This window comes from Misgurnus anguillicaudatus, chromosome 18, assembly GCF_027580225.2.
Source record: "Misgurnus anguillicaudatus chromosome 18, ASM2758022v2, whole genome shotgun sequence".
Taxonomy (NCBI): domain Eukaryota; kingdom Metazoa; phylum Chordata; class Actinopteri; order Cypriniformes; family Cobitidae; genus Misgurnus; species Misgurnus anguillicaudatus.
The window spans coordinates 20,743,788-20,757,441 of record NC_073354.2 but is presented as its reverse complement, the minus strand read 5'-3'; the positions used below and the strand labels follow the sequence as shown (position 1 = coordinate 20,757,441).

The 13,654-nt window shown below is 39.4% G+C and overlaps 1 protein-coding gene across 1 annotated transcript in view; it reads left to right on the top strand.

The window, feature by feature from the left end:
* The window catches only part of prima1 (proline rich membrane anchor 1), a 61,658-nt gene that overhangs the window by 23,571 nt on the left and 24,433 nt on the right, over positions 1–13,654 (top strand). Inside the window, exon 4 of the mRNA XM_055186428.2 lies at positions 6,024–6,156. Coding sequence (XP_055042403.1) covers positions 6,024–6,156 — 133 coding nt within the window. The remainder of the gene's footprint in view (positions 1–6,023; positions 6,157–13,654) is intronic.

Sequence of the window (13,654 nt, the reverse complement as noted above, 5' to 3'; positions counted from 1 at the left end):
GACTCGACATCTGCTGGATCCATTTAATTGGCGAGTTCGTCTGTCAGGGTTACAGAGGGAGACTGAGACAGGATCCAATTGCAGAAAAAATAATAATTTATTAAAAGCAGTCAATGTCCACAAGGCTGAGCTTGGGTGAATAATGAAGAGAGTAAATCAAAGAGAGAGAAAGATCCGCTGTGCGTAGACAGGGTGAGATTATCCGCTGTGCGTAGACAGGGTGAGATTATCCGCTGTGCGTAGACAGGGTGAGAGTTTCAATGAGCGAAGGCCAGCTGAGAAATCCACTGCTTGTAGACAGGGTGACAGATCCACTGAGCGATGTCAGGGTGAGTAATCCACTGCGCGATGACAGGGTGAATAATTTACCTTCCACGGAGAATTTAACCGGGCATGCCGGACCGCGGCTACAGACCCTGCGTGGGTACGCTGGACCGCGCCTCTGGCAGCACAACAGCCGAAGCTGCAGCGGAGAGTGAGATGCCAACCACTCAGAGAAAGCAGAGCAGTGGGTAACCTGGCAGATGGCGACAGCAGAGAACTCAGGTAAAATACGGAAAATAACTAAAGAAATAAACAGGAGCTATGATTAATAACTAGACTTGGAAGAGAAAATAAAATAACAAAATGAACAGATAACTAGAGTTATATGATACTGGGTACTAGACCGACTAGACAAGACAGGACAGGAGATTTGGCAAGGCACATACAATGACGAACTCGCAGAGAACAAAGGGCTAAGGGCACTAATATAACAACCAAACGAGGGGTAAATAATTAACAGGTGTGGTGACGCAGGTGTAGGAAATCACGCTGATGAAGAACCCAAATGACAGACGCGCATGAGCAGAGCTGTAAAACATAAACACAGACAATGAAAACACAGAAACAAAGCAACCAATCAAACTGACGTCCTAACAATATAGGCCAAAAACACTTTTTGTACCAGGATGTAAACATATTATTTTCTACTGTAAAGTTGGCCATTTTTAACATGGGAGTCTATGGGAATTGACTCCCTTTTGAAGCCAGCCTCAAGCGGCCAGTCGATGAATTGCAGTTTAAGTCACTTCCGTGTTGGCTTCATTAGAGAGATTGGAAGGTTGCCCCTCGGAAGGAACTTGCGCTCCCTGGGCGGTTCGGCGCAAAAAAGGAGGCGTGTTCCGGCGCAAACCATCCCTGATGCTATTTTGCAGTTTCAAAAAACAATTGCGCCACTGACCAAAAAAACTAGTCTAAAGTCAGTGGCGCGTTGCGCGTGGTTCATTATGCTATTTTAAGGGCACATGCTTGACCATAATGTATAGCGTGCACAATGCGCACACATTTTGCCTATCTAATCTACACAGATGCAAGAGTTATTTTTGCAAATCATAAATTGTTACAATAAAAAGTATTAACACATAAGGGAAATCATAGTGGTGAGCATTGTGGTGATAGTTTTTATTTATTGTGTGGCTGCGTTAAAAAATAACGATTAAAATATTTTCATAAGTTTGTTGTGTGGCTGTATTACGTTTATTTTATGTAAATAATAATTAGAAACCTTAATGTATATGAACTTGATTTGTGAGTGTACTTTGGGGTTGGACCTTGCTTGCGTTTTTTTGGGTCCGATTTCAAAGCCCCCAAACTCTTTCAGCGGTGAGTGTGGACGCAGCGATGTCCTCTGCTGGCGTCAGGTCATGTGTAGAGGCAGATCCACCTCCCGTTACACGGCGTGCCCGATTTATGCTGGCAAGCTTGGGATTCCCCCGTCTCCTGACATCATTGTAGCGCTTGGCGCAACGATGTGGATGCCAGCTGATGAGACAATTGTGGCTATTTCCTCTCACGCCTGTTTAACTGATTTGGGCGGGTTTCTCCTATCCCCATACAAAACAACTTCTCTGTCTTTGACTGCTCTTACAAGAACGTGGGTCTCCTCGGCCGTGAACCGCTCCTGGCGTGCGCCTGGTAAATCCGTCATAATAATAGCAACCCGCCATGGAACTTGCGCAGTTGCGTTTAAAGGGAATGTTGGATAGCGTTCTGATTGGTTTATTTGACGTTACGCCCAAACCACACCGATGAATAATGAACCTACTTCAGACCAACCCCTTATTGATTTGCGCCTGGCGCAAGAGTTATTTCTCCCGCCGGGAAAATAGCAACAGCGCCCAAGATCCGCCCACAAAGTCACTTGCGCTTTGCGCTTTGCACTTGCATTTCAGATCGTTAAAATAAGGCCCTCTATCTTACCGCATGCAACTCATGACCCGGTTTGGATGACTTTAATGAAATCCAGTGGTAAACAAACACACACACAAAACTCTGCTGCTACCCCGGATAAGCAAACTATATACATTGTTTCCATAAGGCTGGCTTTCTTCTTTTTATATTCAAAAGCACACTTGTTCTTTCGTGCCATTGTTAAGTCTTAAAGGCGGAGTCCACGATGTTTGAAAAACGGTTTGGAAAAGAAGACGGGCCGACTACCAAAACACACTAATAGCCAATCAAATCAAATCAAATGCCGGGTTGCGTATGTGTGGGGTGGGTCTATCAACAGAAGGTCCAGATTCTATTGGGGTAGGGGCGTGTTTGTTTAGGTGATTTCAAATATCAACATTGGCTTTCAAACATCATGGACTCCGCCTTTAATATAAAGCAAAGCTTTTGTGAAGTGATGCCTGTGACTAGCGTCCTTGGTTCTCGCACTCCCGCTGATCGACACGTGGCTGTCGTTTCCGGGGCAAGTGCCTATATAAAGAAGTGATACGTATGGCTTCCCCCTGAAACATCACCTGGACCCCTATTCAAAAAAGTTCCGATACGAATCCTTGCGAAGTGCATTCGGCACAGAAATGCTCTGTAACACGTCCAAGTACTTTTTTGACACTTTGCATTTGTTTAGCATGAAACCAACTCTTTAAATGTGTTAATAAGTCAGAATGCATGAAATACCGTTGATACCCTCCCCAAGTTGTTTCCCAAATAAATAAATAAAAATTTCCAAGTAATTATGCAAGGAAACTGTGATTTAATAAACTGATTGGTTCTCCATACAACCAATACTAGTTTAATTGAATCGTACCAGAGTTCGATTGCTCAGTTGGTGCAGTTCGTTTGGGCAGGTGAGAATGCAGCAATCAAACTCTGGTGTGCACCAAAAGCGGTTCTAGAGCGGTTCGTTTGTGGTGAGAACACGATCCGAGATCGAACCGACCTAACTGCAAAAGAAACTGCGCATTTTGGACTAAACCAGCTGCCGTAGTCAACTGCGCAGTGCATTATCGGATGAGGAAGTGTTTGTTGACCGTTTCTATTAGCAATATTAGCACAATGACAAATCGCGGACATACCTGGAGTTGTGAGGAAGTGCGGGCGGAGCCTCGGAAATTTTTTGTCTTCGCAGTTTGTAGTGCATTAAACAGTTGTTTTTAAGCCGCATCCGCGATTCATTCTGAAAATGAACAGTTTGTCTAGAGTGCTGTATACAAACTATGTATAACAACCACAGAGACATAATTACAGGGTGCAGCCGTCTGTCCATGATGTCTGCTGTATTATACTTCTTTTGTTTACTTCCGGGGGATCCGTTGGAATTTCCCGCACATTGATTCTGACCAATCGTGAAGCCGTTTAGGACATACGTTCAAATACATGTGGCCAATGAGTGATGTTGATCTTATCACATGACAGAATTTTGGTTCGTTTCAATTGGTGCGGATCAGAGCAATCAGTGTGGTGTGAAAAGGAACCAAATCTGCTAAAAAAGTTACAATGTATAATTTTTTTGCTTTTGGTCCGGACCAAATGAACTGAATTACAAATGTGAAAATGCCCAAAGTTTAGTATGGGTTTGGTTTCAGTACTTGTGACATACCTGCTAGGGACTGTATGTTTCAAGCCATGATTATCTGACCTTAAGAATTAAATGGAAGCTTTGTAAACTCACAATTTTTAAACATATGGGTCTATGACATGACATGCATATTTTTGTGTCCAGAGGCATTATATACTTTGGCATTGTTTTATGTTTCTATAAATCATATTTGGTAAATATATAGCTGTTGGGATAATCGAAAACCTGTCCAACAATTTGGAATTTTTCAAATGTTAGGGTTGTACACAATCATAGGCCTTTTATTAAAGGACAAGTTCAGTATTTTACACTTAAAGCCCTGTTTTCAGATTGTTTATGATAAAATAGATGAGTTTTTACTGAAATTTGGACATATGATGCTGGGCCAAGAATTTTCGGGTGTTCTTGTATCACCTATCACCTCTATAATGGCTGTATATGTGCACAGGAACAATCCTTCCTAAAATGCATTAAACTTTCATTTACAAAGACGTTAAACTCACAGAGTGGTCAGGGGTGTTCACTGGTATGCTCACACAAAAATCGCTGCAAAAGATGCTTTCCAAAAGGTTTTATCGTAGTTTTTGCCAACTCCATTGACTTGTATTAGATGTGCTGTGAGGTACGGTATTACTCCACGCCGGGAACCCGTTTGTATTCTTGCAATTGGCAAAGGTGGATTATCGCCACCAACTGGGCTGAAGTGTCTATTATTTAAGCTCTCAGCTGAAGAATGTTCAGATGTGAGGCGTTTGGAAAAATGTTGGAAAGCATCTTTTGCAGAGATTTTTGTGTGAGCATATCAGTGAACACCCCTGACCACTCGGTGAGTTTCACTTCTTTGTAAACGAAAGTTCAATGCACTTTAGGAAGGATTGCTCCAGTGCACCTACACTCCCACTGTAGAGGTGGGAGGTGAAACAACAAACACCCGAAAATTCTCGGTGCATCCGCATATGTCGAAATTTCAGTCAAAACCGTTCTATTTCATCATAGACAACCTGAAAACGGCTTTAAGTGAAAAATACTGAACTTGTCCTTTTAAGAAGTTAACAAGTATAAACAGTAAACATAATATTATATCATCCAGAGGACCCCCAGTGATCCTGAATGAAAAGTTGACATATCTATGAATTATGGAAAAATGTCTACATTAATGTAATGTGTAGACTGGTGCACTTTTTGTGTCAGATGGAACAACCAATGTAGAACTAAGAAAATGCTATTTCATTAAATGTCAGTAATTAAATTGTAATAATAGGGACTTTGTATCAGTGGCAAAAGTTTATACTGCCATTGAACCAGATGCCTGTTCAATGTAAATTAGTTGCAAACATCAGGTGTAGCAAACAGGAAGTGAAAGGGTGCATACGCAATGAATGTCCTTATAAAATGAAAAAAAATTGAGATACATAGTTTTAATAATATAGCTATTAATTTTATTTATAATAAGCTTAGATAATCTATTACTGTTTTTATATTTTTTTATTATTGTCCAAAAATGTATAGTTTTCAAGTGTTTGTTTTATGTTAAACACTTTTAAACAATTTTTAGGATTATAATTTTAATTACTAGCAAGTCAACAAACATTTAGCACAATGCAGGGAGTGCATTAAAACTTATCTGCAAAATAGATAATGATTGATTGACATTTTTGGGCGGGGCGATCAAAAATACTGAAAAATACACAAATACAATACATCTGGATTTGAAAAAGGATTTGGACAGAGAGTGATATGATAGTATAAAACGAAAGACAACTAGGTCTCTAGAGATAAGGAGTAAAAGAGAAGCGATAGTATTGTAGTCCCATGTGATATATGGGCAATGAACTAAATTAGCTCTCTTGTGCATTATTATCCGTACAGTAAACTGTGCTCCGTTCTCAACCAGAACAAACTCATCCAAACTTTAAAGTGGTGTTGCAGGTAGAGGAGCCTGAAGCCCAAATATGTTTCTGGATGAGATGACTGTGTAATGGCGCAAATAAAGTGCCTCTCAGATATGGAATGATAAATTGAGTAGACGCAGCCATGGCATGTGTTGCCACTGTAATGTATAGATTTGAGAGAACATACAGTACTGACATAGTATGAAAGTTGTAAATGTGCTTGAGGATTGCTGTCTGACTTTATTTATCTGTCTGTTCTTGACCTGCTTTTGACTTTCTTCCAGTGGCTCCCTCCACTGTGTCCCCTATAACACCCTGGAGAAGAGAGATGGAGATCTTGGTACTGGGGACAGTAAGCTGTGCATCTGTGGTCTTCCTCCTTCTGACTGTCATCATTTGCTACAAGGCCATCAAGAGGTAGAACATTAGCTTTCATTAGTTTTAGATGTTTTACCTTATCTCAAAATGTATTTGTTTATTTAATTTGGTTCACACTAGTTTGAAGTAATAGCATCTTTTGGTCAATGAAAGTTTTTAACAGAAGTGTGGCTTTACTCACACTTTTTTTTTTAAGAAAATATCTTACAGAGTGTAATCTTTACAAGATATTATGTGCAGTTTTATCAGACAAGATAACAAGTTAACAAATCAAAAACTATTTTGACGTAATTCGTCTATCAGTTCTTGCGGCACCTATATGTGTTACTTATGCAGTTTAAAAAAAAGATGATGTCATGTACTCGTGGGTGATGTCATGAAGTAATTATCTTTTGTTAAAAGAATACTAACAGAATAAAGTAACCTTGTTTCATAAAATTTGCTTATCAAAAACGGCAACATCCAATGCATTATTAACAAATTTTGTACATGATGGGCACATTATGCCATTTGTGGTATGACATGATATCTGCTATGCTGTGACATCACATTTACTTGTTCCCTGGCGTATTGTCCAAATCATATAAAGTAACATTTGTAAATTCTGTAATGAGTTAAAATGGTTACACATTCAACAAAAAATTGACTGCGTTTCATAATAGCAGTTTATCGCCTCAGCATTCTTTGAGCATCACAGGCACGATTTTCATTTCATTATCTTTCTCATTGAATTCATTGAATAACATAGACTTCTAACTTTATCTCAGCACGGCAGTCAATCATTCATCAAACTTTTTTTAAGATTCCTTCCCTGTCTATTTGACTGTGTCAGCATCATTCTTTATATAACACGAGGCAAAAAGATGATATCTGAACTGACCTCTAAAAATAAATTTGTTGTTGTATGAATTATGAATGTTGTTTTTTAATTAAACTGAGATTATAGGCTGTCACCATTCTCTATAAAGAAACCGTGTTTATTTATTGTTAAGAAAATGTTTTGTACTGGTGGTGTTTGAGGTTAAAATGGAAGACATATGCATTGCGTGATGTTTGCGAGCGGTTTGGTACCAGTGATGTGCCATCAGCTGAGAGGCATGTCAGATCATCCGCAGATGGGTAAATGACCTCAGACAGTCCCAATCCCTCACTTGGCTCAAAACGATAAAGGCTTCCAAGCTCTGGGCTATATGACAACACATATATTCAAATGAAGGGTTGACAATGTAATGTTATATGCAGGGTGGTTGTATCACTTTCCTTTTTCTTTAAGGTAATCATATAGGTCAGCTGTCAGGTGGCTGTCAGCTGTGCTTGTAGGGTGGGGATTTGGTATAAACAATGACCTTAAATGCCATTTCTAAGACATTTTTGTAATGGTGTTCTTTCTTGTGTATATTATTAAACAACAATTCACAAGTTGTGGCCATGATTTAATAATAATGTATGATGTGCTATGTTGTTCATATATATATTGAGCTTTGCTCTGATTGGCTGTTTCTCAGAGCGGTTCAGTTCAGCAGCTCTCTGTGTGTGTAAACAGACCTTATGTTTGAGCCTGTATCAGACAAAGATACAGATTTTGAGGAATGGATGTTTATGAGTGGTAAGTTTGTGTTTTTTCAGTATGTACCTGTAAAACGTAACTCTAACTGTGAGTTTACACCAGATGCGAGTTCAACGATTTGAGCGAGTAGATTACATACAAAGTCAATGCAAAGATGCGATCAGACATGTCCTTGCGTGGGGCTATGCGAATGACGGGATATGGGCGGCGCGTTTGCCTCAATTCGCCTCAAACGCGTCTTCGCCCAAGTTGAAAATATTCAACTCGAGCGAAAAATTCGCATGACACGAAGTTAAATCCTGTGAGTAATCTAGAGCAAGCAACGCGATGCGATTGCACACTTCGCTTTTGGTGTAAACCCACAGTTATGCTGCATTTACACCAGCCGCGGTAGAGGCGTGAAGCGCGAGTGATTTCAATGATAAGTCAATGTGAAGATGCGTTGACGCGCGTCTGGAGGTCCCGCAGCGCGGATGAGGCATTTGGCGCGGCGCGGAAGACGTGTTTCCGCCTTATTCACGCGTCTATTTCACGCGAAAGGCGCAAATTGAGCGTTGTGCGCGGTATGCGCGAATGGTGCTTTTTGTGCATTTTGTGGTTCACACATTTTGTGGTTGACGCCCGAGTTGAAAAATTTGAACTGCCGAAATTTCGCGCCGCGTTAACCAATCAGAAGCCTGCTTGTGGTGGCAGCCCCGCCCGGAGTCACTCATTCAACTAACGATATCGTCCGTAAGCAGTCACCCGGAGCTATACGACACATGTTCTTATTTCTCTAGAGGAGACAGGAATAAAAAGGACCTCGCTTGGAAGAGTGTCAGTGAGGACATCGGGCAACCTGGTGGTAAATACACATTTCACTTTTGAGTCACGTGACGTTTATCGCCCGCGCCGCTTATTTTCCCGCTATAGTAAGGTTACCAAATACAAACCGGTAACTCTCTCGATAAATGACAATCAACATCAGTCATCTTGCAATCAGACAACCACATTGCACTTGCCCCTCCCACAAGAAGCGGATTTTGCCTATGGCGCGCACCAAATGTTTGCTTTTTCCACGCGTCTACTTCGCTCTACACGCGCGAATGCATTCAAACTGTTCAAGCAGCAAACTAGGTGTGGTAGACGCGATTTTGACGCCTGAAACGCGGTTGAGTTTACACCAGCCGCGGTAGAGGCGTCAAGCGTGAGTGATTTCAATGTTAAGTCAATGTGAAGAGCATATAGCGCTAACTCAGCAGTCACAGGTTTGTTTAGCATTGTAACAATATTGTATTTAATTGAATGTGTAATTTAATATAACGTTTCAACTGTAACATCACAGTTAGGGTTATGTTTGGCCTGTCTTTTGCATGCACATGGTTTACATTAGGAGGAGGAAATAATCATGTTTGAGGCTCATGATATGTCATTACCATGTACCGAACTCTTATTATTCATCTTTCCCTGGTAAATACAGTTATTCTACGGCACCTTTAACATACAGTAATATTATGTCCAATCTATCAAATCCTGACATGTATATACTGTCCCTGACATGTTTATATGTATCATTATGTATTGTTATGAAGTGATATACAGTAGGCCTACGTCATATTTGGATGAAGAGCAGTTACTATAGTGTATATTGTTATATGGCTTAAATATATAAAGCTTATAAATGAAAGCCTTACCCCAAGAAACCCAATCTATGTACAGTAGTTACCATCTATGACTTTATTTGGTCTGGTTCATGTCATCTCGAAGCTACGCTTGTTAAATCGATACTATTCAGATTTTACAGCAAAACTATTTGAGAGGGGATCCTGTTATTGTTAAAGCATTCCAGACTTCTTGGATATTAATCTTTTATTTATGAAAGCTGGGGAACATCCCCTCATGGCTGTTAAGCAGGGACTTGTTATTACCTCTATGTTTTGGAATCATTTCACTTGGTAAAATCATTTGTTACACATTGCCTCTTTTTACCCGAGAACTGTGCAACTCCCAAAGGAAGACCCAGCTGGCAGCTATTTCCCCACTAATGAGCTTGCCCAGTCTGCTAACATGAAGAGAGAGCCATGTTTAATGCGGTCTCTTATATGCACGCGAATACATCATTTAACTATGCCCAATGACCGATCCACCACAAATGGTGCGTCTTCAAACAGTCACTAAAATGTCCCAGTGAAGGCTCGGATTATTACCCCAATCATTGCTTTATGGCTTCTGCATGCTGGCTCACTTATTGTAATGAGTTTAATGAAATTAGAGCCACCGGAGGGGAACACTAAAGCAGTTTTGCCGAACAGTTGCTCAGCTCAAATAGAGAAGAATGAATCTTTGGGAAAAAAAATGCAATGCTTTAATTTTTTGACCACTGTAAATAAATGATCAAATATTCCAGTCATTCAGGTTTTGAATTTCCTGATTTAGAGTTTTACATGTTAGAGAGATTTTAACACATCAAATGCGATGATCTATTTTCATCAAGTTAAGATGTCATAGTGAAACCGAATCTTGATGTTATTGATAATTCTTGGGGTGTGCAAGACTGTGTGAGTTACACACACAGTTAACACTATTAATAGTCTGAACTATAATTAGGTCAAAATATCCTTCGCATATAACGAAGACTGAAAGGTTAGTGAGTGGTTATATTTAGTTCTGCAGTCAATGTGTGGGTGTGGGTCCCGATCCCCTGCTTGTTTTATGCCTCAATCTGAAAATACTGTTCTAATCATCAAAAACATATAAAATAAGTAAAAATAAAATCAAGCAACAATATAACCACTAGATAATAGACAATAAATATACAATAAAAAATGTGTAATGAGATGATTATATTTTTGTACATTGCAAGACCATTAAAGACCCACAGCAGCATTTATAATTGACTTCAGGCAAAGCTGCACTTAGACTAAATTGTTTATTATTAAACCCTGTATTTATAGTCATCATGTTTGCGAAGAGCAACAATTAACTGCTAAAGGTTTGGTTATTTTAGTTCTGTTCAAAACTTGAAACAAAACACTTTATTATTTAAGTGCTTAAAATGATGTAGACGGACATGAAATAAAACATCCAGTGATTTAAGTCCCTACAAAAATCGAATACTGTCAGATCTAATACTGTTTAGATAGCTTGAGTCATCATATCGTTTTAGTTTTGTCGCTTTGCAGTGTATTTGCGGTGTAAGACAACAAACAGCTGTTTTATGTTACAGTCCTCTCAATATAAGCTCGGATGCAAAAGCCGCTAAACATCACCTCCGTCAAAAATTTGATGATATTAACCGAATACTCTTGGTACATATTATACTGCACGTTTATCAAATACTTTAAACTGCTTGATTCCCACCTCAGGCCATACAGAAATATTGGTTTGTTGGCAGAATCCATTTAAGAGTAATGGATAAAAAAAATGCTTGTAATTTAAAAGAAAACATGTCACACGCACTTAGGAGGTTTTGCATCTGAGCTCTTCATATACAATAACATTGAGGTAGAGATAAGAAAGAACGTGTAGAAATGAGTCAAGAAATAGATGACAGAAATATGTTACTGGAGGTGATGAGGTTTTCCTATATCATATACACTCACCTAAAGGATTATTAGGAACACCATACTAATACTGTGTTTGACCCCCTTTCGCCTTCAGAACTGCCTTAATTCTACGTGGCATTGATTTAACAAGGTGCTAAAAGCATTCTTTAGAAATGTTGGCCCATATTGATAGGATAGCATGCATCTTGCAGTTGATAGAGATTTCACGGTTAGTCCGTGTCATGTTTTCTTTCTGTTCCGATCGTCGTCACCTGGACATTCATTGATTAATTACCTGATTCATCCCACCTGTTTGTTATCTAGTCTGTGTGTATTTATATCTCTGTTTGTGCAAAACTCACTGCCGGATCATTGTCATTACTTCCATGTCTGTTCCTGTTCACGTTAGATGTTCCTGTGTTACTTACCTGCCTGTTGTTTTTACTCCTCGTGTTTTGTTTATCGTTTTGTAAAAAAAAAAGTTATCCTTTTTGTGTGAACTCTGTGTTTGCGTCCTAACTCCGGTATCCAGTCGTGACATGCACATCCTGGACACAAAGCTCCCGTTCCACCACATCCCAAATATGCTCTTTTGGGTTGAGATCTGGTGACTGTGGGGGCCATTTTACTACAGTGAACTTATTGTCATGTTTAAGAAACCAATTTGAAATGATTCGAGCTTTGTGACATGGTGCATTATCCTGCTGAAAGTAGCCATCAGAGGATGGGTACATGGTGGTCATAAAGGGATGGAAATGGTCAGAAACAATGCTCAGGTAGCATTCATCTGCCTCAAGGTTGTTTGTGTTGTGGCTTCACAAATGCTTTGCTGCATACCTCGGTTGTAACGAGTGCTTATTTCAGTCAAAGTTGCTCGGCAAGCAAGAAAAATGGTCTGTAGATTATTTCAATGTTTGTACATTTTACATGCATTTGGCATAGAGACACTTTTATGCAGCACAACTTGCATTGCATTTAAGATACATTTTATCAGCATGAATGTTTCCTGGGAATTGACCCTTGACCTTTGCGCTGGTTTTACATATAATTTGTGTCACAATTGATGTGGGTCATAAGAATTATAGTGATTTTGGGCCAATAGGCTGTTGAACATGTAGCCCTGTGGCAGCAATCTCGGTCTGCTCTGTTTTTTTTAAGATTGGAAATGAATGCTTTCTGGTGCATATTCCAAAGAGCCTGGTGATAAAATATTTATCTCTAGCGGTTATGTTTTGTGTAGCCCCATGCCATGTGTGTACTACACATCATGTATTATTTAGGGCCTATGCCAGTATTTGGAGGTGAGGATGTTTCAAGTTCTGCAGTGATATTTTGAGCCTCTTTACCATGAATGAAAGGACAAATTGCACCACTAAGCTTCCCTACTAACTTCCCCTGGGTTCACTAAGCAAAAAACATTGAATGGACCGGAGATGACCCGCCCAGGTAGCTTTTTGTCCATTTGCACCTGTACTGCCCTCACTATGCGTTCAGATACACAGCTATGCAGCAAGCTTAACACTCCTCCAGTAAAGTACTCAAAACAGAACTGTCTTCAAGCATTTTTAATGGAAGCGGTGTAAAACTGTAAAATACAACAATAGAAAAAATACATCACATTGGATAAGTATAAACATTCAAATAAATCACTTTTCCAATACAAATAGCCTAATCTACACAACAATTGTAGTACATGAAATCACCACAACAGCTTACATTTCTTTAATATACACATGTTCTATCACATTTGAAATATAACATTAAAAATCCACAGCTGCATAGTAGTCTATAATATGAATCCAACCAGCTGGGAACTATGTTTAGTAGGCCTATGCAAACTCATCAAATAGCTTCAAACACAATACAATAATAACAAACACTAAAAAACATGTACAACTTTAATGATTAAAAACAAACTTACAGACAATGCTTTGTTCAAGAACCCACAAAGTGAAGATGGAGAGGGATTACACTCATGTATTCTCTTGGATCACTAACACAACAAATATGGCTGACCACCACATGCTCCACTTAAATAAAATATATTACCTCTAGGGGGCGCTAAACTGCACCCTACAACAGGATGCAGCACACTCCCCACTTGACATCTTTCAGATGTCAAACATTAGTATCAAATAAATCTTGTGTCCATTTAATAAAACTAACCACAAAAGTCCTTTCCCTCTTTGCTCAAAAGAAGAATAACTTCAGAAATTGGTCTCAAGAATAACTTAGGGCAGTGGTTCTCAAACTGGGGGCCGGGGCCGCGAGATGGTGCCAGGGGGGCCCCAGCTTTATGACATTTTATAAAATAAATTAATTTATCATGAATTCTGTGGAATTAAACCTAAAATATAAGGCTACTAACCAACAGCAGTACTTTGTATCATTCAATATGTTTTGCTTAATTAAAAGTTGAGTTTTAGAACAGTTTTTTGTCATAAAT